Genomic DNA, 27,889 nt, shown 5'->3' on the forward strand with positions numbered 1-27,889 from the left:
AAATAAATAAAGGCCAAGATTTACAAGATCCCATTCACTAGATGAAGTGCAGATACCCTGTTTTCACTTGTTACAAGGAAGCTGCTAGTTCGATAGAGCTGAAACCTGTCCTTTGATGGGGCACCTCATATCTTTGGCTGTGTTTTGTGCATTTGGCAAGGTGAGATTGGGGTATCTAATCTGAAGCCCTGAAATATATGGACATAGCATTTTTCCAGTGTTTCAGTATTAGTGAGCTTTAGCATATTTACAGTATCTGCAATTCTATTTTCATTTAACAGAATAAAAAGCAAAATCATAGAAATTGCCATGTAAATTAGCATTTGTACAACAGTCTTTAGTCTCACATATGTGGTTACAGTCACACGTTTACTAATTAATGGCTGAGTTAAAAACTGGGAAGGGCATATAGTCATATGCAAGGGCAGTAGCACCTGGGCAGCCCACTCACGCAGTCTCGCATGCTAAAATCTATTGCTCCAAACCCTGGTCCATGAAGCCTGGCATAAAGGATGATTTGTGAGAGTTTGATTGCAAGGTGGTAATCCAGGGTGGTGGGTGATTTTTTTTTTCTTGGGAAGGAGTGCTCTAAATCCTACATCTTCAGGTATAAAATCAACAGAGATGTAACTCCAAAAGCAGCCTCTCTAATGATGAATCTTTTCCTTTCTTTGTGTAAGACCTTACACGTTACTGTAGCACACTTTCAAAATCCTTTCCTGAGTGCTGGATCTGCACCTTTCTCTGCAGAGGAGCGAGTGCTGCCACCTGCGTCCATGACACCTTTAACATGTCTTATTTTCCTATAATATTAAAAGCTCTATTTTTCATATCTGAGATACTCTGTTTTTCGAAGTCACGTCCAGACAAGCCCAACAGGTATAAAATTGCTTCAGCTGAGCTGGAGAGAGCAGCGCACACGGCTGAAGTAAATTCCTGAGCCTCCTTCCTCGGCGCGTGTCAAGTGGAAGAGAAGGACAGACCATGCTCAGGGCAAGCTTTGCCCGAGGGAAACATAGGGGAGGAAAAAGGAAACCAGCGAAACTCTGCTGGGTTGGAGAGACTTCTCTGCCCTTATCTTTTCCCAGACAACATGGCATCGTGCATGCGCACGGGCACACCCACCATAGACAGACAGACATCGTTCTGTCTGCCAAACCTTCTCCTCCGAGTTGGGAAGGGTGCCAACAATGCGAAATGCAATCCAGTGGCTTCCCCCCACCCTCCTCCCGGGAAGAGTTATTTTAAAACTTACAGCTTACTGCTCGGTGACAGCAGTGACCGGAGGAAAAAAGGGCAAGGGAGGAGGGCTGGGAGGGAGGCACTTTAACAAGGGGGGTGGGGAAAAACCCGCCGAGACTGGTAAAAAATGGTCCATGCAGCAGCAGCAGCAGGGACACCTATGCCGGGACGGGACGGGACGGGACGGGACGGGGAAGGACGGCTCTGCGGCCGGCAGAGTCCGGGGCGCGGGTCGGGGCTGTGGGATTGATGCCGGTGTCGGGGGTGGCTCCGGGTGGGCAGGTGGTGCCGCGGCGGGGTGGGCGGCCGGCCGCTGGCCCTGCTGGCCAGCTAGAGGCTCCGTGCGGGCCCGCGGGGGCTCCTCTCTCCCCGGCGCCGAGGTGAGGGGAGGGCGATCGCCACAGGAAGTCGGCGCCGGGGTGGGCTGGCACAGGGGCGGCGGAGAGACCCGCCCCGCCCGGCCCGAGGCCGCAGTCGTCGTGCCCCATGTCCTTGCCGGTGGTGGTGCCGGGTTCCTGCTGCCCCGTCCCGGGGCTTCACCAAGCGGCGGCGGACGGCACCGCCGGCACGACGGGCTCGCTGCGCGCCCCCCCTCCCTTCCTGTCGCCCCCCTGCCCCGCTTTGCCGCCGGCCGGCCACCCGCAACCCGCCGCCCCGGACCCGGGCACCGCGCTGCCGCCGTCCCGCCCGCTGCTGTCGGTGGCGGTGCTGCAGATCGTGCTGGGCTGCTCGCTGGTGGCCCTGAACTTCGGGGCGCTGTCGCTGAGCAGCGCCCCGCAGGTGAAGAACGTCTGTCCCTTGTGGGCCGGCTGCTCGGTAAGTCACTTCAGCCCAAACAAACCCACCCGCTTGCTAGACGCGGTCGGAAACGGGGGTTTCTCAAGTCGTGGGGTATGTAGATGTTGTACATTGCTTTTGTGCCTTGTACACCGTTACTCTAGTGAGAGAGAGAAAATAGCGATGTTCCTGGCGAAAAAAAAAAAAAAGGATGGGTTTATGATAGGTTTGTAAAGAGTACTGAGAGAAGTTATCCCGTCTCCCATTGTGCCCTGCTTTAAACTTCACCTTTATAAGTACAAACGATGTAATAGTTTATATTGCAGAAGCTAGGCAGCAGTAAGCAGAAGTTACTAATGAGTGGGGGACAGGTAGATCGCACCCAGTTTGTGGGCCCTTGAGCAATGAGCAAGTGATGTTCTGAGGCTGCTGCTGGTGTGAAAAGCATCGGCCAGTCCCTTGGTTTAAACATTTAAATTGTGTTTCCAGTGTTGTTTAGAACCCGTGGAAATGTGTTTAATGATCTGTGGTTTGGGGATCAAGTATTTCCTATTCGTGTGTATAATGCAATTCTCATCCCCAAAAGTATAGACAGACTTTACAGCAGGGGGAGGGGAGGAAACCCACAGCATCCAAATATGTAAGTTTGGTATCTCTCTTGTGATCTTTCATCTTTTTCTTTTCTTACCTTAAATTAAATCAAGTTTAAATATATGAAAGCTACGGACTGTCTTTGGACCCTGCACACAGAACCATGCTTACACTTTTAAAATGTTTTAAAATTGCACATGTGAAATAGAAGTATTTAGTCTCTTTAATAATGAAGAAGGGAGTTTACTTTTTTAATGCTAGCTCTGAAACAAGAATATACTCAGTTGGAAAAGTTACCAAACATGCCTTTCAGATGTAGCAGCATGAGTGAAAATTTTAGTCCAGAAGCAACCTGGAAAGGTTGCAGCAATTAAAAGCTGGAATTGAGGATGTGTCTGTTTTTTTTTTCATTTTAGATGTAACATGCTGGTTATAATGCACTGGTTAAGGGCACATCAGGAATATTTTGAGACTGACTTTCTTTTCATATATCTTACAGCTTTAACAAATTTAATGAAATAAGTCTTGTCTTTAAGGCAAAAGAGCAATTCACATCAGTACTGATGTGCTTTGTTATAAAATCATGTGACTATTTTGCACTCACAGAATTCAAAAAATAATTGGTTATGAAACTGCAGAGTTACGTATGTGGTTTTGCAACACCAGTGATGATATTGGTAGGTGTTTTTTTGGCCAAGTCATATAATGCACGTTACGCTAAATCAGATTGATCATGTCAAGTGAATGAAGTTACGGAAGAGATTTATTAAAAATGCTAGTGGGCAGCTTCCTGCTTGTTCTAGTCTTCTTGTTTCTTTTTAGGGTAGGAGTTTGTGTGAATTGGCTTAGTCACAAAGTCCCACGAATTAAAAGCATACCGGCTTATTTGCGGGACCTACTGAAAAACTGATTTGCCGTTCTTTATAGGGTTCTCATCCTTGCAGTGAGAGAGTATTTGGGTATGCTGTTTGCTTCAGTTCTACAGCAATGCCTTCCCCTTCCTTAAGTGTTTTGCCCTATAAGTTAGAGTCATAGGGTTCAGTTCTGTGATTCAGAAAGTTTGGTCTAACAACTACTGCTGCAGAAGAGGATGCTTTTACTTATTCTTCTTTGCTCGTGCTGATGCTGGCATTCTTCTGACTAGACAGCAAGTCAGTTCAGGGAGATCGTTTTAGTGCTCTTCTGTGTTTTTGGTGCCATTCATGCTCTGGGAGTTAGTTCATCAAAATGGTCAGAAGAGGGACAGAGTCAGCACAAGGGGAGAGGCAGGAATGGGTACCCACAAGCACTTAATGAAGTGATGGGGTGGTGACCGAGGGTAGAAAAGAGATAGAGAGTTTTTAGATTTGCTCTGCCATTTTGCAGAAAACAAGTACTCAGTTGACCGAAAGTAATTTTTTAGGCAATTGCTGAGGTTGGAGTTGCTGGCATAACTTCTTGTCCCCATGCATGTTTTCTGGGAGGAAAAAATAAGAAAACAGCAGAGTAAAATTTGGTTGTGTTATTTCACAGGATGCTCTTAGGAGTGAAGAACCTCATCAGCACAGGCTCGTATTCTCTGCTTTAAAGTGGATGTTCGTATCCTTCATAACACTTCTGTAGTGTTCCAAAGTACCTTTCACCAGAGCAGTGATAAATACCATGTAAACAGCATTTTGTGAACAGTTGTTCTCTTCTTGGTGATGCTGTGTTTTTTTTGATGTTGTAGGTAATCTTATCTGGAATCTTAGGCTTGATGGCATGGAAGAGACCAATGGTGGTTTTGGTAAGTATGGATTAAAGGTTCTTGGAAGGAAATTATTAGAAGATGATCCTGATTTAATACTCATTGGTAATTAAAAAAAAGAAATCACTTCTTTGTCCTTAAAAATATAGACTGTACTGTTAACTTTTTTTTTTTTAAATTGTAGAGTCGTAATTATTGAAAGAGGAGTCAAAGCCCATGAAAGGGCTGCACAGATGGACTCCCCATAAAGGGCGAGAGTGGACCATGTCTGGAGAAAGTGTTAATGTTATAGCAGAGTGCTTTTTATGTTCGTGTAATTATAAGAAAACACTGTTTTAGTATAAATAACTTAGCACTCTGAGCTGCTTAAGCTTAAACAAGGGAGTTCGTTTTAAAGCTTAGCTCAGTTGTACTCTGTTAGTGTCTGATGGCAATACTTAGGTTAGCTCTCAAACCTGCTATCCTAGAGCAAGGATCCAGTGTTACTGTTTCAAATACAGTTGACGTTACATTGCTCTGAGAGAAGTAAATTGATGTGCGGGATATGTAAACTGTTTCTGTTTGTAAGTGAAATCTGAATCTGTGTGGCTCTTAATGTCAGAGTTGGTATTTGAAAAAATAGTTTTGAAGTAGGTTTTGGTTTGGTGGCTTTATTTATTTACTTGGTGGCGGTTTTATTCCTTTTTTTTTTTTTTCTTCTTTTTTTGCCTTACTGTCACTTCTGAAGACTTTTTTGAGGCCAAAGCAGTTGTCTTATTTTTATGCAGCACTTGTTTGGGATACGCATGGTCATCAGAAAGGAGTACCAAGGATCAGATGCATGAGCTGTGGATGAATTGCCGTTCTCAGTGGTGCATTGGTTAGCACAGGCAGAGCAAAGCAAGTTTTTTACCAGTTCTGTGGATAGAAGAAGGAGCTTGGTGTCTGGGGCTTCCAATCTGGAAGGACAACATTTTCATAAAAATAAATGTAAATGCAAATGCCATCTGTCTCAAAATGCCTGCAGCTTGCACAGTGCTCCCTGTTTCTAGATTGCCTGTGTTCGTTGCTGTTTCTACAGCATGTTGTTGCTGTAGTTTCCTTTTGGCTCTTGTATCTCTTTCACCCTTTCATATTGCCCTTTGTATAAACTTTATGGGATCTTCCCAGTTTTACTCAAATATGAAAGCATTAAACCCTTTCTTGTCCTTTCATTTCTATCAGATGATCTTTAGGACAGCCAAGTGCTGGAGCAGATTGCCCAGGGATGTTGTGCTGCAGATGGGGATGTTTCTGCAAGGAGACTGTTTAAAGCCCTGAGCAGCCTACTGTGATCTTGTAGCTGACCCAGCTTTGAGGAGGAGGATACACTAGAGTCTTCCTGAGCTGCCTTGCAGCCATGGTTATTCTATGATTATGCAATTCTATGAACCTGTATTTTTTTTTTTCTTATTTCTATGGGTATTTTATAGAGGTCTGATTTTTGAAAGCCAGATTAGATCAGACTTGACATTGGGAAACCTTTCTTTACCAAGAGGGTAGTCAAACACTGGAACAGGCTTCTTAGGGAGGTGGTTGATGGCCCATGCCCGTCAGTATTTAAGAGGCATTTAGACAATGCTTTTAATAATATGCTTTAACTTTTTGTCAGGCGGTTGGACTAGATGATCATTGTACATCACTTTCAACTGAAATATTCTGTTCTATGTGCAAAAAAGGAAATTATCATTAAACATTTCGTGAGGCTAAGGAAATTATGCACTGAAGTAGCTACAGTGTATCAAGGACATATTGTTAGTTTGTGTAAGCATATTTATTTTGGGCTAAATTTCTATTATATCTACCCTCTAGTAACTTGAACATTTTCTCTTGGGAGTTACGAGGAGTTGTATGAGTTATAAAAGCAAGTTTCCTAAATATTTAAGCAATGAAACTCCTTATAGAGCCATGGCTTAGAGTTATGACATTCATAACTAAATCTAGAAAATGCATTCATAGCTAAAATGCTGTGACTGCCTTCCAGCTGTGACTGCTTTCCCCTTTTTACTCATATGCAAGGTCCTTTGCACTTATTTCTTGTAAATACACTTCCAATGGATTCCTCTCTCCCGACTTTTGGACTGAATCCCTTTTCCCCTTGCCTGCACAGAGCCACCTCTCTGCTGTGAAGGAAGCAGAGATTGCACAGCTGTCGTGTAGAAACGCCTTCATGCAGCAAGTGAGCTTTGTGGAAAGGATTGGTTGCACATGAAGGTGGCTTTATAAGATTGCTGTTGAACCCAGATATTTAGCATGTTGGGTATCAGAGCTGTGCCAGAAATCTGAGGAGTGATACGAATTACCATTTTTTATGTTGCAGCAACTTAATGTCAGTATTTAGTTGTCTTTATACGGAGGTGTTGGACTGTACACAACAGTTAAAGTGTAAAGTTTGGCATTAAGTGGTCATTATTCTTTCTCATGTATAGTTACATCTCAATCTACAGGTACTCTCTTGTTCGTAAGGAAGGGCCTCTTCTCATCTTTCTTCTTATGCAGAGTTGTTTTCAGTCACTCAGTTCAGTTTCATAATTTCTTCAAATTGTACAAATACCCACTGGAATTCTTCATAGGCATCCAAACCCCCCAAAATAGCTTTGTTTTCAGCTCAAATTGGATAATTATGTCTAGATTTTAATTTATCATGGTGTGTACTAAAAGCTCTCGGATGTAGCCATTAGGCTGTAATTAAAGGTAGATGGTTGAGCTCCATAATTTAGCCCTCTTTCCTTCCCAGAGCTGGGTCTTGAACAGAATTGTGGTGGCTGGTGAGTACCACAGAATTTGCCCACGAGGAAGTGGTGGTGGTCCTCAGAGCAGTTCGTGGTGGGGTTTATGCTTAAGAACATGGTTATGCTGTTTCTTGTGACTTCCTGTATTACCTTATTTGTGGTTTTGATTGTGAGTTTGTAGTACTTAAGGAATTTTATAATGCAATTCATGTTTATCTTTGCCCCCTTAAAAAATACTGGTTATTTCTAAAAGAAACCTGTTTGCTGCTCTGATTTAGGATTTTCATCTCTGAAACCTGCTGGAGTACACCCATTTGCCTGCAGCTCCTTTGCATGGCAGCATCTAGCTCCTCCAGTAAAAGGGTGGTGTCTTGCCTCACAAGATGTTTCTCTCTGTCTTGCCCCTTTAGGTGATGATTTCTCACTGCCTGGGTTGGTTTCCTTGTGAACAGCCAGGCTGTCCTATGGCTGACACTTCAATCTGAGGCATTGGTTGTGGGGAAAAACAACCCAACTGTTGTGTTTTGTCCATGGTAGCAAGGCTCTGGTGCTGCTGGCGCTCGGAGAAAGCACAGGGCTGGGGTGTTGTGAGAAAGGAGCTGGGGGTGGGATGTGATATCAAAGGCAGAGAGAGCTGCTGTGTTTTGGTTGCTCATGTTTTTCCCCTGGAGAGGAGAGAGGAAGGGAAACACACAAGTTGTAGCAGACCCTTAGTAGCACTGTCTGTGGGAGAAAACTAGCCTTGAAGAAGGCTGGCTGTGACCTGCTGGTAAACAAAATTGAGAGCCACATCAGTTGTTTTTTGCCACCTGGGCTGTATTATAGCATGGGAAGATACTAAGTAAATAATATGTCCCAGGGACAGGGTACTGCAAGGCAAAATCAAATTATAATCGTTATCTTTTGAGGGATGTTCTTGCAGGGGAGGCTGGGCCTCCAGCAATACGGCTGCTGAGAAGCCTTGGCTCTGAAATCTTCCTTTGCTTTTAGTTGTCTGAGGCTTATCTGATCCGGGTATCAGTTGTCATTTGACTTCAGAAGTCAGCTTGTAACACTTGTGCTCTGAAGCTGATTTTTCTTCCAGAGAAGAAGCTGCTTCCCGTGCATGCCTGTCTGAATGTATTTAATAGGGAACGGGAAACTTTTTTCCCCCCCTGCAAAGTTGTTTGGGTATTGACTGTCAACTGTTCTGGTCTCAGTGTTACTCTCTACTTGTATAGAAGCTAGTTCCTTCCTCCCTGCTTCTAAACTCCTTCATTTCATAGGGCTTTAAATCTTACTTTTAACTGAAGGAACGTAACTTCTTTCAGGAAGTGTATCAGTTCAGCATTGTTTATTTGATTTTGTATGTATTGAGGGCAGTTCACATCTTCGATAGGCCAAGCTTCCTATACATTAGCCTCTGTCCTTTGTTGTATACCATTTTGGACTAGCCAACTTACTGTGAGTTTGTGTTGCATTCCCAGGTGTTGCCTGGAGCCATACGTGCTTTGCTGAATGCAGAAGCATTCTGCTAGTGAAACATCCTTTCCTTCCCAATCACATACAAATTAGTTGCAATCCTGTAAAGTGTGCTTTTTAGGAGTCTTTCTGCTTGTGTTGTTTTGGTTGTTTTGTTGTTTCTTTTTTTCACCAACTGTAACAGAGACTTCAAGTTAAGCTTATCTCTGCTGGCTGCTTGGGTTCTGCTGCTAAAGAGAAGATTTAGCCGTGATGGCATGAAAAGTGGTGGGAGTGCAAGCGTGCAGGCAGATGCCATCCTTTTATGCTGGGTCATGTGTAACTGCGGCATCTGCAGGCACTGGGGAGCGGTTTGGTACCCACAAATGCATATGGGATCCAGAAATTAACAGGGCAGGAGCAGGCTGGGTGAAAGCAGCTCTGGCTTTCAGCTACATCAAGTGCTTTCTGGTTGCACAGTTAGCTAGTGTGCCAGCTTTTGTGTTCATACATGCTGTCAGCTTCCCTGTAAATGTGGGGGCTTGACCTTGTTGTGCTGAGGACTCCAAAGCTGCACGCAGTACTCTAGGCGGGGTATCACCAGAGTGGAGTAGAGGGGCAGAATCACCTCCCTTCACCTGCTGGTCACAATTCTTCTGATGTGGTCCAGGATGTGGTTGGCTTTCTGGGCTGCGGGCACACGTTGCTAGCTCATGTTGAGTTTCTCATCCACCAGCATCCCCAAGTCGTTCTCCTCAGGGCTGCTCACAATCCATTCTCTGCCCAACCTGTATTTGTGCTTGGGATTGCCCCGACCTACATGCGCTTGGCTTGGTTGAACTTCCTGAGGTGACACGGGCCCTTCTCTCAAGCCTGTCAAAGTCTGTCTGGATGGCATCCCTCTCCTCCAGCATGTCAATTATGCCATACAGCTTGGTGTTGTCGGCAGACTTGATGAGGATGCACTCAATCCCACTGTCTGTGTCACTGATAGAGCTGTTGAACAGCACTGCTACCTGTGCTGATCCCTGAGGAACGCCTGGTTGCCTCATGGCCTGGTTGTCTCATTGCCTCAGTGCCTCATGACTGGTTGCCACTTGGACATCAAGCCATTGGCCACAACTCCTTGGGTGCAACCATCCAGACAATACCTTATCAACCGAGTGGTCCATCCATCAAATCCATGTCTCTCCAATTTAAAGACCATGCTTTGCATAAGTCCAGGTAGATGATGTCAGTTGCTCTCCCCTTATCTACCAATGCTGGTAACCCCATCATAGAAGGCCACCAAATTTGTCAGGCATGACTTCCCCTTCGTGAAGCCATGCTGGCTGTTACTAATCACTTCCTCAGTTCCCACGTGCCTTAGCAGAGTTTCCAGGAGGATCTGCTCCATGATCTTGCCGGGCACAGAGGTAAGGCTGACCAGCTTGTAGTTCCCTGTGTCTTCCTTTTTTCCCTTTTTGAAAATGGGGGTTGTGTTTCCCCTTTTCCAGTGAGTGGGAACTTCACCAGACTGCCATGACTTTTCAAATATAATGAAAAGTGGCTTAGCAATTTCATCTGCCAGTTCCCTCAGGACCCGAAGATGGATTTCATCAGGTGCCATGGACTTGTGTACCTTTAGGTTCCTTAGATGCTCTCATACTTGATCTTCCCCTACAGTGGGTGGTTCCACATTCTCCCTCATTCTCTGGTTCTCTACATTCTGCCTTTGCCTTCTGCAAGTTGGGTGATGTGGTTAGAGCACTTGCCAGTGAAAACTGAGGCAAAGAAGTCATTGAGTACCTCAGCCTTCTCCATATCCCGAATGACCAGGTCTCCTGTTTCCTTACGGAGAGGGCCCACATTTTCCCTAGTCTTCCTTTTATCACTGACATAGAATTTTTTCTTGTTGCCCTGGATGTCCCTGACCATATTTAACTCTATCAGGTCTTTCAACCACTTTAGATCACTAGCTGCTCAGATAGTTTCTCTGTATTCCTCTCAGCTACCTGTCCTTGCGTACATCCTCTGTAGGCCTCCATTTTGCTTTTGAGTGTGTCCATGAGCTCCTTATTTATCTGTGTCAGCCTTCTGGCTTTTTTTGCCTTACTTCTCTTTTTTGGGATGTATTGCTCCTGAGCCTGGGGGAGGTGATCCTTGAATACTAACCAGCTTCCGTGGGCCCTCTCCCCTCCAGTGCTTTACCCCATGGAACCCTACCAAGCAGATCCCTCAAGAGGCCAAAGCCTGCTCTCCTGAAGTCCAGGGTGGTGAGCTTGCTGTGCACCCCCTTCACTGCCCTAAGGATCTTGAACTCTACCATGGTCACTGCAGCCAAGGCTGCCCTTGAGCTTGACATTCCCTGCTAGTCCCCTCCTTGTTGGTAAGGACAAGATCCAGCATAGCTCCTCTCCTCGTTGGCTCCTCTACCACTTGGAGAAGACAGTTGTCATAGACACATTCCAAGAACTTCCTGAATTGTTTGTGCTCTGCTGTGTTGTCCCTCCAACAGATATCAGAGTTCTTACATGTGTTTAAAATCCATATTTCAAGTCTCATGTAAGCACAGATGGCAGATTGTAAGGGCATACATGAAAGTAGGACTTCATTTTATCCACTGCTCTGCTTGTTCTTTTTCCAGTACTCTATTACTCCTGCCACTGCTGGTCTTTCAGATGGTTTATAAAACTGAAGATATTGTCCAATTTATGAATGGGGGTGTTCTGGTTTTAGTAGCCAGGAAGAAATAAAATCATATAACCAAAGTCCCTTTAAGTATCTCTGTCCTCGCTGTCCTCAACAAATATTTTCACTTTTTTGTGCTGCAAAATAGTTTTGGAAACTCCACGCAGAATGAATGTCATCTTAAGATGTTTCCTCTTCAGGTTTCGTACTGATCTAAATGTGTTGAGAGGTGAACTTGATGGATATGACATACAGTGGAAGTCAGATGGCTTGCGAATCGTACATTGCACTCCAGAAGAACCTTTAGCTGCCTGTACTTTTCAACAGTTGAATGTATTTTATTAGTGCACAACTAATAAGGAAGGAGAAAAGACAAAGGTGTTTGGAGTAACCATCTACTGGGTTAAGATAAGACACCCAGGGCACTGAAGGCATGGGGAGTTTCGAAAAGAGAAGGACTGCCGTTCACAGCTTCAGTTTGGGAATGGGATTTGCAGTGCCGTAGGTTCCTTGAGTTGGGTTCGTGATCCTGTTCCCATTGCTATTAACTTTGTTTTGCTGTTCCAGGCTAACCTGTTTGTTCTGCTGTCTATCATCTGTGTTCTGCTGAACGTGGCTGGATTTATATTAGGATGCCAAGGCATTCAATTTGTGTCCAGTGTACCCAAATGCAATTTGGTGAGCAGACGTACTGATTTACATGTATTTCTTCACGGCATGCTACATAAGCTTGCCATGCTGGGATCACAAAATGTGCTAAGGGAGAGATGCAAGTAATGCAGCTGGCGTGGGGGCTGGTATGGGGAGAGAGGGGGAAAGAAGGAAAACTCTTTGTTTCAGGCCTTGATTCGGTTCAAATTGTGAACAGCCTCACTGAAATCCACAACAGTATTTTTGTTGTCTGCATTCCCATACACTTCCTATACCTGTAGAGTGATTTATGTAGGTGGAAGACCTTTGACGCTATGACTCTAGAGAGTGTGGCAGCTAAAAAGGCAATTATCTCTATATACAGAAACATTGAATTTCTACTTGAAAACTAAGATGACAACATTAATTTGAGGATTACAAACAATAGTGGCGTACACATGTAACTATTACTGATTTGACTGGGAGGAAATTATAGCTGTGAGTTTCACTCTATCTGTAGAGATGCAAAATATACTCATGAATCAAAGAAAATGCGTACACTCTGTAGACAGTGGCTTACACGTTAGTCAAAGAAAGAGTTTCCAGGCTGCTGTGCATTTGAAGGAGCATGGATACTAAAATTGCTTAGTAATCAGTGCAGCTTTTATTACAACTAAGTTTATTTAAATGTCTTGAGCATATCAGTAATACTTCCTTTCAAATAAGAAGTATGCATTATATAGCTTTATAATGCATGAATCACTGGCATACCAACTGTATAAATTTCATTTTATGAGCCTGTATTTCCACTTTGCTTTGTGGTCAGAGGTATAGTTTATTTTGCAGGTAAAAATGTTGCATAAAACAGCTAATAAAAGTGGAGTTTTGTGTTTTTAAAGGTGGATATGGGTGAAAACAAGATTTGTTTCTGCTGTGAAGAGTTGCATCTCACCAAATGCACAGAAGAGACTGCGCTGAAGCTACACCACATGAAGTCCTGCATTGCTGCACACCTTCTTTTCAAGGTACCCTGCGCACACTGCTTAACGTGGCTGCTTTGATAATGTCCACACTTGTGCGACAATGACATACTGAGGTGACTGCTGTGTTTACTGTGAAAAATTTGGTTATTTTTCTGGTCTTCCACACTGGTCAGAAGCTCTTTATGGCTCTGTAACAGGTGGGTTTTTTTCTCGTATCTGGGTTTTGACCAGTGCATTGCTGATCCAATATGCAGTTCTTGTCTTTTCTGTGTTTTATGCAACCAAATCCATAGCTGAATTCGGACAAGATTACATGGGTAAATATGGTGTAAATTTTTGCTAATAGTTTGATGCCTTCACTGGTCTTTTGATCTTTTCAGCCTTCCTTGGCTTACAAATTGCTACAATACAACTTCCAAACAACATCATCTTCAAACGTAAAAGTGCTTTAACATTTCTTTAATGGTGATTATCTCGCATCTGGATTTCCCATGGGAAAAGTTAAGAGAAAGGCTATAATTCTTGGCTGAATAAATGGACTATAAATTACATCTGAGTGGTATTAAACCCTTCTGTGTCTCTCTGTCAGGATACACAATAGGGCAAAATAAGCTTTTGCAAATTACTGCAGTCTTGCAGATTATCTCTGCTGAAGACTTCGTGGCATATGTTTCTAAGTAATTGTCATGGTCATCCATGTGTTTTCTCTGTTTGTTTTTGTTTCAGATTATATTATTATTATTATTATTTTGACATTTACAAATACCTTGACTTAATATTTTAATTTCCATAATCTTCATGTTCTTCAGAAAATTCTCTTTGCTCTTTGTGCCCTGAATGCTCTCACCACCACGGTTTGCTTGATAGCGGCTGCCCTGCATTACTTACAGATTTTTGCAACAAGAAGATCCTGCACAGTAAGTGAGGGCAAGGCATTGCCTGCTATAAACAGTGGTACCAACAGTATTGCTAGTTTATACACAGTTCAGCAATTTTTTGTATCTCGGAAGGTTTTTAACAGAAGTTTCATTTGATTAGGATGAATCTCAGATTGAAGACCAAGGTCATGTTTTGGATCCTGATGATTTTGTCCCACCTGCGCCACCTCCCTCCTACTTTGCAACTCTTCATTCTTATAATCCAGAGACAAGTTGCAGGTAAACCTCTACATGCTTTTCCTTTCTTTTAGCGTTTTTGAAACACTGCGTAATGTCTTTTCTTTTTTTTAAGATAATTTTCCTTGTTATTAACGGGAAAAGGTTCGTGACTTTAGTGGGGGGGGAAAGAAAAAACTTGTTGATTTAGGAGGCAGCGTAAACACAGTGTCGGTGAAGGGTATAATTCTGTGGTTTTCACTTTAGATTCTGTAGGAACTGTTTCTGGGTAAGAGAAATACTGCAATTTGACACTGCTGAAACCTTTTACGGTGGTGTCAGAAGCAGGTTGGGACAGCGATGGAAATCCAGGTGCAACCTCTTGCCAAGGCTTGTGCGAGAGACCCCTGAATGGCAGCCTGGGGCCCTGTGGATCTTCCTGCCAGGGTGACTCCCTTTCTCCCTCTTCGGCAATTAGTGCTGACTGAAGGGCATGTTTTGATTATACTGCTAGGCTGCATACCGTTGTCTCAGTACTTGCACCTGGTATTATTGCTGGGCTTCCCTGCAGTGTCAGCTGAGGGATGGAGGATAAGGGGACCATGGGAGGATGGGTTCGCATATCAGAAAGAGAAGGATGATAGTCAGAAGCCGCTGCAATCTCTTCCCCCTCCACCCCTCCTTTTCTTTTTTTTATTAATTACTACAAAGATGAAGGGAAGAAGGATTTGGAGGAGGATAAAATAATAGCTGTATGAATTTTTTTGTAAGAGAAAACGTGCAGAAAATGTTTATGTTGCAGAAGGCTGCCTTTGGTATAATTAGTCTTATGAAACACTAAAATGTAAATTTGGTGGGGTTTTTTTTGTGTTGAGGAAGAATAGGGCTAAACATCAAGTAGCTTGTCCGTTAAATACAAACTTTGTTATTTTGTGTACTGCTATTTAGTAGCGTCTATATTTCTTGCAATTCAGTGGTGACTTCTGGGCTTTGCTATCCTTCATTCTACAAGTGGTTATAAACTCTTCACAGTAACTTGCAGGTTAGGTTTTTTATTAGTTTATAACTCAGGTGGGGCTGCATTATTCTGCTATGACCACACCATGTTTATACTTAAAATACCATGATGCTCAAGCAGACTGTATTACTTTGCTCTTGTTCAAAACTCCTGCTTTTGCAGCATACAGAACTGGTTAGTTTATTTCACTGTTTCATCAGGAATAGCAGGCATGATGGTCAAGATTCTGTGGTCCTTGCAGAAGTAATTACAGATCCTGGGATTACCTGAAAAATGGTAACATGACACAGGAATAGATTTTAGAATGAAAAAGTTGTCTAAAACACCAAAGACTGGGGTAGAATTCCAAACATTACTAAAAACCTCCAATGTGAGTCTTGGCTCAAGCTAGTTATGAGAACAGAATGGAGTGCGTAATGATCTCTTTGGAAAATTATTTATTGAAATATGCTTGTCACAGTTCCCCTGCTTTAAAACGAGGCTGTCGTTCTTTGTCTGGCATGTCATTCTAGATGGTTATCGCTTTCCCAGCAGCAGTATTTCCCTTTGTCTATTTTCATCACAGTAGGAGCCACTGAACTACATTTAAGGCTTCTGTGGTCTAACATTGGGTAGTTACCTTGCCTGTGACTGCGTTAAAACTGGTTGATAATAACATTTGAGCAATGATGTCGTCTTTCTGAAGTCATGCTACTTGTTTCAAGGTGCTCGGGGTAGTTATGCAGCAGTGCAGAAGTTAAAGCAACAGACAGACTTAATTTCCGTTCTTGGCAGCTGAGGAAATATGACTCACCCCAGGCTGGATACAGGGTGTCCAGCAGAGTGGCTGAGGTGGGACCTGGCCTTTTCTCAGTTAGACTCTTCACACTTCTCCCTCCCTCCCCTCTTTTCCCCTCCCTGCCTGGTCTGTACCCTGAGCGCCGTGCTACCTCTGTGACCTGGCTCTCTGTGCCGAGGTCTCACGCACCCCGCATCCCAAACCTTTGTGTGAAAGGGGGGTGGCAGCGACTGCGTCCAGGGTGGTAAGCCACCATCTGCAAGCTGCACCGGGGGCGCCTCCAGAACGGATACATACCCTTGAGAAAGGAAGCACTGCGGTGATCAAAACATGTGCCAAGGACATAGTTGGAGTGGCTTGCCGTTCTCCTCAGCCCTGTAAATTGCAAAGTCAGAGGCACTGCCAGCAAAGCTAATTAATTGGTTGGTTTGTTTGTTCATGGGAAGACACATTTGTCTTACTCAGTGGTAGACAAAACAAACTACCAGTACAAATGTCTGTTCAACTCCTACCTCTTATCATATATAAGGAAACGGCAATTAAGTTGTTTTTCAGGATTGGCACAACAACATTAACCATTACAGCCGAGTTCCCATGTGAAGAATAAAATACAAAATGTTATAAGGCATGTGAATTCAAGGGAAGAGGCGATACATGTGGGGCAGCAAACTAGTCACACGTGGTCTAGAAATCTACCCCAGTCCAGTTTAAAGTACCATTTGGGGACCAGAGGCATTTGCCAAAATGCCAATCTGCTTATGCAGGTCGTGTATGCTCAAATTCAGTATGTGTCTCAAATTAGACCCATGTGCTGCTGACAGTTGTTTCTTAACCACCGAACACGTTCCTGCTATTGAAACACTGAAGTTTCCGGGAGGCCAAAGCCCTGATGCTGCTGTTGATCTGAGGTATGAGTGCAGAAGGTAGGCGAGAGGTGGCCGAGGATGCACCTTCCTTCTTCAGTATCCCGCTTACCAGCAGCGGCACAGAGCCTCCCCACGGTCTGGAGCAGTCTCTTGGCGGTGGGGTTCCCTGAATGAAAAAGCTTTGACTCCTATTCCCTACCTTCCTGTATCATCACTTCAAAAAGAGCTGCTGGCTTTCTGTCTGGCACAAGAATTCACCTTGCTTACATAAAAAGAGAGAATGGCAGTAAACAAGTAAAGAACAGATTGACAAGTGTGCACATCCTGGAAACGACTTTTCGATTAAGGGACTTAAGGGAAATGCTTTTCTAGTTGTGTGTTCTGTATTAAGTTTTGACATGATATAATTCTTGGATGCCACATTAATTTTCAAGGCATGACTGAGCTGTGTAGGACAGGTGTGTTTAAAAACAAAACTAAGATTCAAGAAATTTATAATTTTGCGGCCTACACTGAATGTAAGCTCAGCACAAACATAATGGAAAAATGTGAAGAAGTAATGTCAATGGAGCATCAGTCTCCATCGTACTCCAAAATTATTCTGAAGCTTTTAGGGACAGATGAAATAGGCTAAAATTAAAAGCCATTTTAAGGTGTTATATGTCTTCCATTTTTAAGATTAAAACAGCAATGACCAGTTATCAAAATCTGTTCTTTCTTTTCCTCAAATTTCTCCATGCAGTGCCTCCATTACTTTGGCAGGAGCATTTCACAAAAGTGCTCCACTGTTCTCTTTTTGGAAGTTTTATTCTTTTCCTCTGTAAGCAGCCTTCCACAGGTATTTCCATTCACTCTGCCCTTTCCTCTTGGCTTGCAAGAAAATAATTTTCATGGTCATCTTTGCTCTTTACAGCCAGCGTCCAGAGAAGCCATAAATTCTGGGAGGAAGGACTTGCTCTTGTGTAACATTTCTTTGTAGAGAGATCACATCCACTGGTGATAGCTGTAAGCCTAACATGGGTCCTGAGACCAAAATACGTGGAATTCTGTGGGTTGCTTGAGGTTCCAGCTCAGTACCAAGCCCACAATTTAAAATGTAATAAAAAGCAGAGAAAAATTGAGATGCTTTGGGTCACAAACTTCTCTGAAGGTCCCCTTGGCAGCTCTGCTGTTGACCACCACACTTTCTTCCGGTGTTAATGGGGTAACAAACTTATGTTATCAAAATCAGCATTTGCCAAGAGGAATTTGTCCAGGCGATGTTCTGATTTCTTCCCTACCTCACAAGAGGAAGATGATACAGTAAAAGGCCTTTGGGACTTCTTCTGTAGTTAAGGTTTCATAGAGCTCTTTCTTTGAAAAATGAGAAGGAAGATTAACCATGAGATATATTTGCCTTATACAAGCCTTCATGAATTGATCAACTATGATATTATACAAGCATCACCACAAAAATAGCCTTTAGTTTGAGTTTGCCTTTTTCTGTGCAGCTGCGTCTGAACATAAAGCATGAGATCAGAAGTATCTTGAATTTAAGTTATAATTAAGTAATAATTAAGAATTTAGTACACAAAAATTGGAGGTAGGCTATCACATTTGGAATGACCACCTGTATTTGCATCTCTTGAAACAAAACTGGATCTCCGTGAAGTGAAACTGAAATGGGTTCCTAGGCGCAGTACTGCCCAAAGGCGTGTGAAGCTCTGGTGAACTAATTGCTAAGGAGCGATTGCCTGCCATCTTCTGGGAAAATCTCTTGCAGCTCTTGGCAAGTTCATTATCTGTGGCTGAGATCCCAAAATCTGAGCAGGCCCAGCAAAGCCCTTGGAGCTTGGTAGCTGACAATGTTTTTCTGCAGCTGGAAAGCTGTACTGGTGGAGTTGCTCGGTGTTGTTTGTTGCAGGATGCTTGGCTCTGGTGTGATCCGGTTACCCCATGCTTATGGAGCGCAAATCAAAGATGTTGGAGCGTTCTGCCCCCTGGACCCACCTCCTCCTTATGAAGAAGGTGTGTGCAGCCAGAATGTCTCTGAGCAGGTATGGCTCGCAGGAGTTTAAAGTGTAACTTGTTTTTCCGCTATAAAGTTGCACTGAGGCACGGTAAATGTATGCCAGGAATCTTTTCATTTCAGAATAGCAGGAGAATATGTTTGGTTACAAACGTGGCTGGCTGTAAATTTCACTGAAGACTTTAATTAGTCGCTCACCTTTAGAATTGAAAAGTTTTCCCTGGTTGGAAAAATGTCTTTAAGCATGGGAGAAAGATCAAAATACACTGTGTTATTCTAGAGGACCCCTGTGCTGTCTCCTTGCTTTACTTCCCTTCTGCACCTGTACTCCTCCCATGTGGGACTAGGTCAGGGTTTTGCCATGGTCCCTTTTCACTGGTGTTTTCAGAAGACAAGGTGCTTTTTTTCCAGAAAATACTCAGCAGGATAAAATTGGCTGACCCGCATGATGAACATTAATTTTAGACGTTCTCTAGCCTTGGTTTTGCAGTGGAATTAAACACATGTCACATAGTCACTTGTCCCGGTTTGAGGTAGAACCAAACCAGTTTTCAGTAATTTTACTTTTCAATTAAGCCTCTTCTAACTGAACTGCACTCCCTGAAATTAGCGGCATATTTTTCAGACAGTGTCTGCTACCAGAGTGATAAGGCCTGATGTTTATGGGAATGGTATGCACAGAGGCTCCTGCTTATACCTATTGCTGTAACACCCAAGGCCAGGTAACTTTTGTTGTGTGCCACATTGGAGGATCAAAGCAGGAGAGTGTAGAGGCGTCACACCTGTGGGGAGGAGCAGACAGGACAGGTGACCCAAAACTGACCCACAGGGTTTTCCATCCCATATGCATCATGATCAGTCTAAAAGCTGAGGGATCAAAAGGATCAGCCTCTTTCTTTCCCAGTCCATGTGTTCCTGAATCCAGTTCCTGAGTTCGCTTCCCATGTGGGACATTCCCAGTGCCTGCAGGTGACGTGATCGTCATCATGGGAGCTCGATATTGGGTTTTTATATATATTTTATATATGTATATATTTATTTTCTTGCTGCTATTATTATAATTTCTTTTTATTATTAATATTTCATTAAAGTAGTTTAGTTTCTTTTCAACCCGTAAGTCTCTGTTATTCTCTCTCCCTTCTCTGGGGAGAGAGGTTAAAGAGACCATCTGTCATTTGTTTTAGTGGCCAGCCCAGCCCAAACCATCACATTACTGTGCAGTTGCTCAGTTTCTAAGGTGGATGTTGCAGTTCTCAGAAAGTACCAGCAAAAAGATGGTGGCTTGTGATTGTTCAACTTTTCTATTTTATTCCAGGAAGGTGCACCGGAGATAAGTGGTGTGGAAGCTGTTGATTCGAGGGAAGTGAGTGACAGGGAGGCCTCTCAAGGTAAAAAGTACATTTTATATTTTTCTCTAGAATAATTCTACCCAACCCAGATGACTTAATGTAGTAGCAGTGTTATTATTTCTTTGAAAGACAGACACCATGTTTCAAGTCAGAGATACAGAATCGTGATTGTTTTGGGCAGTAGGAACAGGGATTAATGTTTAAAATAAATAAAAAGTTGTTTGCTCTTAAGATACAAAAAAAATTTATTTCCTTCTTAGTAATCAACAAGTTAGTTGTTGACTCTATGTCCATACATTGTAAGAAATGATGTCCAGCTCAAGTGCTTCCATTTGCTTTGTGTACATGATGGTGCCAGCTTACATTTTGTTGCTGATGAAAATAGGAAAAGGATAAAATAATGTGTTGAGCTAAATGTGGGAATTACTCTATTACTTAGCTGGCAGTGGAAGAATCACTAAATAGTGATTTAGTGGCAGGGGGAAGCCCCAAGCCTGTTATTTGACTTCTCAAGCTACAGGAAGACTTCGGTGTGTCAGTTGAAATTGTCCTTAGTAAGTGGTGGCAGCAAAAAAAAAATACATAAACCCATACTTTAATCAAATAACCAGTCTTTCAAAGTTCGCTTATACTCTGCCAGTCTGCCTGAAAACTCTGAAAACAAGCACTTAAATGTTTCTGATATCTCATCAGTTATGATAACCAGAAAGAAATTCAGAAGAGGTGCACCAAAAGTTTAATTCTCAAGGACTTCTTATTCATAGAACTGCTGTTGCTTTCTCCGGGCACCTTGAGCACAAATGAAAATGAGATATATCGAACATGAGGCTGCGCCATGGTGACTGGTGAAATTTAAGGGAAGGGAAAACAGGGAAAGAATACTATAGAAAATGCAACTGTTGTGAAAAAAAAAAAAGCCATGATGACTCATTTTGTGAGGTATTGTTTGTATTTAAAAACTTCCTTTGCAAGCAAGCAGACCTGAGCATATCTTTTGAACTGGTTTGTCCATCTTTTTTTTTCTTCTCTCTTTCTTTTTTTCCTTTTTCTCTCTTTTTTTAATAAGAAGGCCTGTAAAGAGACATTTAAATCTCAGCCTGACCAGTCTCTTCGTTTATTTATATTTGGGGAGGTGTACTGGGTCTGCCGGGGATGGAATTAATTTCCTTCATAGCAGCACATATGGTGCCGTTTTGAATTTGTGACCAAAACACTGTTGGTAACACACCAATGTTTTATCTCTTGCCAAAGCAGTGCTTGTGCAGCACTGAGGCCCGCCCCATTTCTTACCTGCCCCCTTCCCCAGCGAGTAGGCTGGGGCTGGGCAAGAGGCTGGGAAGGGACACGGCTGGGACAGCTGACCCCAACTGACCAAAGGGGTGTCCCGCACTGTATAACGCCCTGCTCCGCAATAAAGGCTTGGGCAGAGTTTTCCAGGGCTGCCATTGCTTGGGGACAGCCTGGGCATCGGTCAGCTGGTAGTGAGTGATTGCTTTTGCGTCACATGTTTTAATTCGGTTTGGTTTTGTTCTGCATCCCCTCCCCCCTCCCCCCCCCCTCCAATAAACTGTCTTTATCTCAACCTGTGAATCCTCTCACTTTTGCCTTTCCAATTCTCCTCCTCATCCGCCTGTGGGGGAGTGAGTGAGCAGCTCTGTGGGGCTCAGCCGCCCACTGGGCTTAAACCTCAGCTGGAGGGAAGTATAGAATCATAGAATGTGTTGGGTTGGAAGGGACCTTTAAAGGTCATCTAGTCCAACCCCCCTGCAGTAAGCAGGGACATCTTCAACCATGAGGGCATATGTTGGAATTGTCATAGAGTAACTCCACGGGCCGTCTCAAGTGATGCAGAATAACAGTCTGTAAATAAAAGCCGAACTTTCAGTTTTGCCGGTAGTCTGTCATGCCAGGGCATTTGTGTGTGGTGCCATGATTCCCTTGGCCTTGTCAGGACTGATGGACCAAGTGTAGCTCCCGATGGGTGTTAAAGCTTTGCACTACTCTCAGGCAGCAGAACGCGGGGAGTCCCGGCTGCAGGAGGGGCCATAAGCTTCTCTGTGCCAGCCAGAATGGTTTCAGTGACTTCAAAAGCACTCCTGTCAAGCAAAATGGGGCTTTCCTTGCCAGCTGTAGCAGGAAGACATGCAACCTTCTGCTGATGGCTGGGGATGCTTGGCAGCTGCTCTATATCATCACATACTAGGTACATGCATTTCTAGTACACAGCAGCTTAAGCCAGTTATCTCTCTGACATTTGAAACACTAATACTATGAATTATTATAAGATCATGAAATTGGTTAATTAACTCGTTGGTATAGTAGTTTAAAAAAACCCAACTTCTCCAGAGTACCAGTAGCACTGTACCTCAAGGACTGACTGCTAGCACAACTCCACTGATTTTAAGAAGTTTATATTGGCGATGGATTCTTTAATCCTGCCCGACTCTTGGTCTGTCACGCTTTGTTGCTGGGTCCTGCCTCCTGACTTGCCACGCTGTTGTCTGCTGTGTCACTGTTTCTTCTCTTTAGAGATTCTAGGCTGCATTTGTGTAGGAGATGATAAGGTGCTAGGCTCAATAGGTATGTATCATCCAAGCCTTAATTTTCTCAAATGCTCCAGTCACTGGCACATTTCTGTCAGAGTAGCAGCACAGACGTTTGCCATGCCCTGAATAAGAGACTGTTACATTAATTTGATTTTTTTGCTCTTGCATAAGCAAGAACATTGTTTCCTGTGATATGCCCGGTGCCATCAGATGGAGGTACAGAATCAGGCTGGGTGAGAAATACATAGCTTCATCTTGCCTTGTTAACTAAAAAAGACAGTTGTGGGAATCACAGCATATAATTTCACCCCAAGGAAAAGGAGGAATGTTGATTAATTGGAAAGATGAACCATATCACAAGAATTCAGGAAAATCTTTATTTTAATAAATAATCTGATGAAACAAGCTTTTTAATTCCCTTGTAGGGCCTGGTGACTGATTTATGAGCTACCTAACTGCAAACAGTGGCTGACCTCTGTGAGCATATCTTGGTACAACTTCTTATATGGAGGAGGATTTCAGGGTCTGTGAGATTTGGTTTTCTCTCCAAGAAAGCTGCAGCTCCCTTCTCTCAGACCATGTAGTTTAAAGTGAGGTTTATACTAGATAAAACTGAACTATTTTTTTTTTTCTACTCCAGCTGAATAAGACTGAACAGGTTTCTGCAAATGTTTAAGCAGGCTTTAGACCAGTGTTACTGACGAGTGTGGGCATATGCACGCATATATGCACCTCCAGGCTTTTGTGTCCAATCATTACAGCTTGATGGGGAGGGGGCACAAAAAAAACAGAACAGAAATAATCTCTAATAATGGCTTCTACAGATCTGCTTTATTCTCACTACTTTTCCTTCACCTTTACTATTCGTAACTACTCAGGTGAAGAAATTCCTGAGTCTTCCAGCAGAGTGAGCCTTTCACCTTCGAATGCAAGCCTGGTGCCTGAAGAAGGAGCATGCAGGAGAGCCTTCAATCCTTTGCGGAAACGGTCTAAAAGTTACCCTGTGCTGCACAGCCAGTTGCTTCAAGGTGAATTGATTTTTCTGTATCAGTGCTTGTCTAATGGGTCCTTAAAAGAACATTTGTCAGAGGGTTAGTACTTCAAACCTAGTGCCTGCGGAAATCAGCTACCGTCTCCCAACAGAGTACCTACATTAGAGCAGTTTGTGCTTTGCCAAATCTTCTCCACCCAACACTTTAGTCTTGCAGCTCTTCAGGCTTTCACATCTTGGACGCGGGTCTGTAGCAGACATTGCTGGTTTCAGGCGGAGGGAGAGATGGTGGAAGATGAGGAGGAGGGAGATTTCTTCATGTTTTCAAACACTGGCACGTAAAAGCTTGCACAGGCAGTTGTCAGTGAGAGCAACTTAAAGTAAAATTAGCTTAGGTATTTGGTATTAGCCTATAAATTTACACCCCTACATATCTCAAAAAAACCCAAAAACTCAAAACAAAACCCTCACTGGAGAGCTGATGAAGTCTGTTGAGCTACCTTGATGTCAGTGATCTAATTCAGTTGCTGTGGGAAAACTGCGAGTGTGGCCGTAGAGTCCTTAATTCTGCCTTAAAAATCCACTAGTCAAGAGTCTTGCAGGTTTTATTAGAGGATATTGTATACAGTAGCTGCTGATACACACTGGCACTCACTAAATGTAAGGGGAGAGGGGGCATGTTAGTAACAACCAGTTATTTTGAATATAGGGAGCCCGCCTGGCTGGGTTACACTTACTGTTTCGTGGAATGGTTTTATGTCTCTGCAACATCATGTGTTTTGTCTTTTCCTCCCGTCAACTTCCACCGCAGCGCCCCGGAGAATCTGCTGCTGAAGCAGTAGTTCGGTGACACAGAGCCTGTTCATAGCTGTGCGAGTGGAGCAGAGCGTTCCTGCCGTAGAATCCATCGGGCAGCAGCATGTGGGCGCTTTAGGCTGGGTGTGAGGGAGGCTGGGTCTGTTCAGCGCTGCACCCGAGACTTAAATACACGGGTGCTGCATAAAGGGAACAACGGAAGTTGCTTCACGTTCGTTAGTGCTGTTCTTGCTGGAAAGTCTTGGATCGCCTCCCGGTGTTGTTGTGTTTGGCATAAGGCCAACATTAAAGTGCTTCTCCAACAACCTGTAGGTGCTCTTACTTTTTTTTATTATTTTAACAGGGCCAAAAATTGGTGATTGTTATTTAGACCAAATGCAAGGGAACTGATTCCCTGCTGCCCCTTGTTTAGTATTTGCAAGGTAGTTTTATATGGTTTGTCATTTTTTTTTCATTAAATTTCCACTTTGTAGTATTACTAGCTTCCAGCTTGACAAAGATTTATTTTCAGATATTTTGTAACTAGCTGAAAGTTACAAAAAATTTAGGAGAGATCATAAAAACCTTCAAGTTTTGCTTAACCAGCCTCATATAACTGTATGTTAATGTGAACACTCAACGCTCATTTCAGGTCTATTCAGAACAGAAGCAAAAGAGGAAGGAACTGATGTATGCTAAATGGCAAACAGCTTTCCCAGAAACGTCCCTCCAGACCCTTTGACGTGTGATAAGCACTCAACCATAGCTACAAACTACTCTGTTTTACAGGCATTTTCTCTAGAGTACATCCAGTACAGAGTGATCCTTGTGTGCCACCCTGACCATGCCAGACCATGAGGTTTTGCATAGTTAAACTCTGCACTACATTGTCACTGAGCCGGGGTAGAAATCTCAGGGGGTACTTGTGGAACAGTCCTGTGAACCAAGTGGATTGTTTGCTTTGTTTGACCTTTGTCTTCAGGGGGAGCACCCATCTCTGAAGCTGCAATGCAGACTGACGTAAACCCACAACTCTGCCCTGTCACCTTGCGGAAGAGTTTAAGAGCAAGAACTTTGAGGGGAAGACCCCAGTCTTTGGTAGACTACAAGTCTTACACAGCCACTAAACGGCTGGCGGCCTGGATCCTAGAGCAGTCCTGCAGCATGAGCCCTGACATAAACGAATTGGTGGAAAATATCAAGTCTGTTTTAAAATCAGATGAGAAACATATGGCAGAAGCTATCACCAGTGCCACCTTCCTTGAGGAGGTAGTCTTATGACTTGTATTTATTGGGTGATGTGGAAACCCAAGCTGGCCTTGGTTTGGGACTATAGGTTTATATTTGGCACTCTGCTCTGTGTATCAAACTTTGGTTTTATCTAGAGAATGTGTGAGATACTGTGCAGCTGTGATGTCTCTTGCTTTATCAAGCATACAGCCAGGAAGGTTTTCAGAAGGCGGAATACTTGTGTATTTAAAAGCTGAAGGACACGGTCTTCTGTGGTAGAATCATGAACTGTAAATAACATGACAGTGTTTTATACTGAGCGTGGCAGGGAAGAGATATTATAAAGCATTTACTATTATAAAGTGGAAGGAATGCAGGCTGACAAGAAAATTTTTATATAAACCCACTCAAATCCACTTTTTGTAATTGGCTCCCAGTATAATAATAAGATCTAGTACTAGAGGAAGAAAAAGCAGAAAGTAGAAAAATGTGCTTGCATTAATGGAATGAATATTCAGAAGTTTCAGATATTACAGACTTCATCAAACAAATGTTTTGGTAGCTTACAGACCAGTTGGATAGATGAGTCGATTCATACATGGTACAAGTGATTTGCTGCAACTACTGGTTTTGGTTTGAGTTCTCATGCAAAACACATCCAAGATTTTAATTAGGCTCTGCAGATAAAGTGAGATTTCCCACTGCAGCCTACAGGCAACAGAAGCCTCAACAAATTTGACAGAAACAGCTGAAAAAAAAAAAAATTCCTCATGAGAATTTAATTTATCATACTGCCCTGAAGCTTATTACAGTCTGGTGGCTTCTGCAGGAAGCAACATTTAGGTTCCTATTAAGCAATACCTGAGATGCCATGGTTTGGGGTGAGCCAATTCTTGTGCAGCTTAAAAAAAACCCACAACACTCACTCCTTTTCCCAATTTGGATTGCTTTTCCCATGCCTCCTTGGCAAATAGCAGTTTTAGTCTCAGAACTACAACTTGCTTCTTCCTAGTTGGGTAAGAAACTATTCTAATGGAGTAACAGCCTGAAAACAAATCTGATTTACATTTATTTTATTTTTTTTTCCCTTTTAAAGGTGATGACATTTGGCCAACAAGCCGTGTCCTCAAGTGCCCACAGGTCACCTTTCAGGCGGCATCCCAGATTGCTGCACCTGGAGAGCTGTGGTGACCTGAGTACTTTCACCACAGATGAAGATCAGCTAGCAGAGTGGAGGGTCCAGAGAGCACGACGTGAATGGCCCCACAGTCCTACTGGTGTTGTCAGGGAAACTGTACTTTGAGCTGGTTTCTGTCTTTCTTTGAGCTGGTTTCTGTTTATTGCTCAGTAGAGCACTTCTGTCAGACATACATGCTGCACAGGAAAATCATCTCTGAACTGTGGGTAGAAGAGTGTGTTGATAATCCTTTTTTTTTTAATATATATATATATACCGGCACACTCAGACTCCTGAGGGGAAGCTTGTTCCACAAGCCTATGAAGCAGATTGTACGCTGCCCTACTCTGTTTGTGATGCAGCACTGCCCTGTTGCATCTCTCTGCTCTATCCCCACATAGGCCAGATTTGCTTTTTTTACTCAGCTTACACGAGAGACAGCAGACTGGCTCTGTGCCTGGCTTTACCAGGGTGAGGGAGGGACAGTTAGCAATGCATGTGTGCACTTTGTATCTCATTGGAGAGCAGGGCCAGTGTCGGCCTGTGTTTGTCTGGTGTGTGTTATCGTAGCTCCACTGATATTAATATTTTGTCCTTTAATTTTTTTGCTGGCATATAGCAATTTACCTCCTAGGAGAGGTACTTGTTACGTACCAGCTGACAGCTCATACACAGTCATCTCAAATCCTCTGCTGACATGCAGGTGACTACCTAACGTTGTCCGTCACTAGGATGGCTAAGTATTCCTGCTGCCGTTTTAATGATAAAACTTCATGTGAAAATTTATTAGACAGCTCTCCCACTGAAAACCAAAAAGCTTTAAAGTGAGTTTTAATTAAGCTTGTTCAGAAGTTGAAACTGTGCAGTATGGTTTGACTCACTAAAGATAACTTGAATAAAATGAAATACTTATCTTTACACTAGAATTGGTGCTTTATTTTTCCTGTGTAGTAGGAAGAATACATTAGGGATATTGAGTTTTCTGCAGCACTGTCCTATTGCTACATTTTGCTCTCAGAAGTGCGAGCGCAGCAAGTGAAAATTGAGGGATTTTTGTCTCGGAGAAGGAGGAAAACACCACAGGAACACACTGCTTCATTATGCTAGCTTTTACCTCAGCTCTGTTATGTATTTTGCCATTCCACCACATTTAAGACTCCAGCTCAACTTGCTGGAGTTGCATCATCTTAAGTGGGAGTTCTTTCAGATCTTCAGCATTACGTTCCTT

The 27,889-nt window shown here is 43.2% G+C and overlaps 1 protein-coding gene across 1 annotated transcript; it reads left to right on the forward strand.

Moving 5' to 3' along the window:
• The first annotated feature begins 1,605 nt into the window (after positions 1-1,605).
• On the forward strand, positions 1,606-27,579 carry ENTREP1 (endosomal transmembrane epsin interactor 1). The gene is made up of 11 exons (XM_074570644.1): positions 1,606-2,058; positions 4,319-4,375; positions 11,764-11,874; positions 12,726-12,851; positions 13,619-13,726; positions 13,848-13,966; positions 18,469-18,601; positions 19,889-19,961; positions 23,347-23,496; positions 25,237-25,523; positions 26,581-27,579. The coding sequence occupies exons 1-11, from the start codon at positions 1,729-1,731 to the stop codon at positions 26,785-26,787; spliced, it is 1,701 nt and encodes a 566-aa protein (XP_074426745.1). The 5' UTR covers positions 1,606-1,728; the 3' UTR covers positions 26,788-27,579.
• Positions 27,580-27,889: the final 310 nt, after the last annotated feature.

This window comes from Larus michahellis, chromosome Z, assembly GCF_964199755.1.
Source record: "Larus michahellis chromosome Z, bLarMic1.1, whole genome shotgun sequence".
Lineage (NCBI taxonomy): Eukaryota > Metazoa > Chordata > Aves > Charadriiformes > Laridae > Larus > Larus michahellis.

Coding starts and splice junctions, on each gene's coding strand:
- ENTREP1 (XM_074570644.1), top strand. CDS start 1,729: ATGTCCTTGCCGGTGGTGGTGCCGGGTTCCTGCTGCCCCGTCCCGGGG. Junction 11,875..12,725: donor GTGTACCCAAATGCAATTTG/GTGAGCAGACGT, acceptor GTGTTTTTAAAG/GTGGATATGGGTGAAAACAA. Junction 18,602..19,888: donor GCCAGAATGTCTCTGAGCAG/GTATGGCTCGCA, acceptor ATTTTATTCCAG/GAAGGTGCACCGGAGATAAG.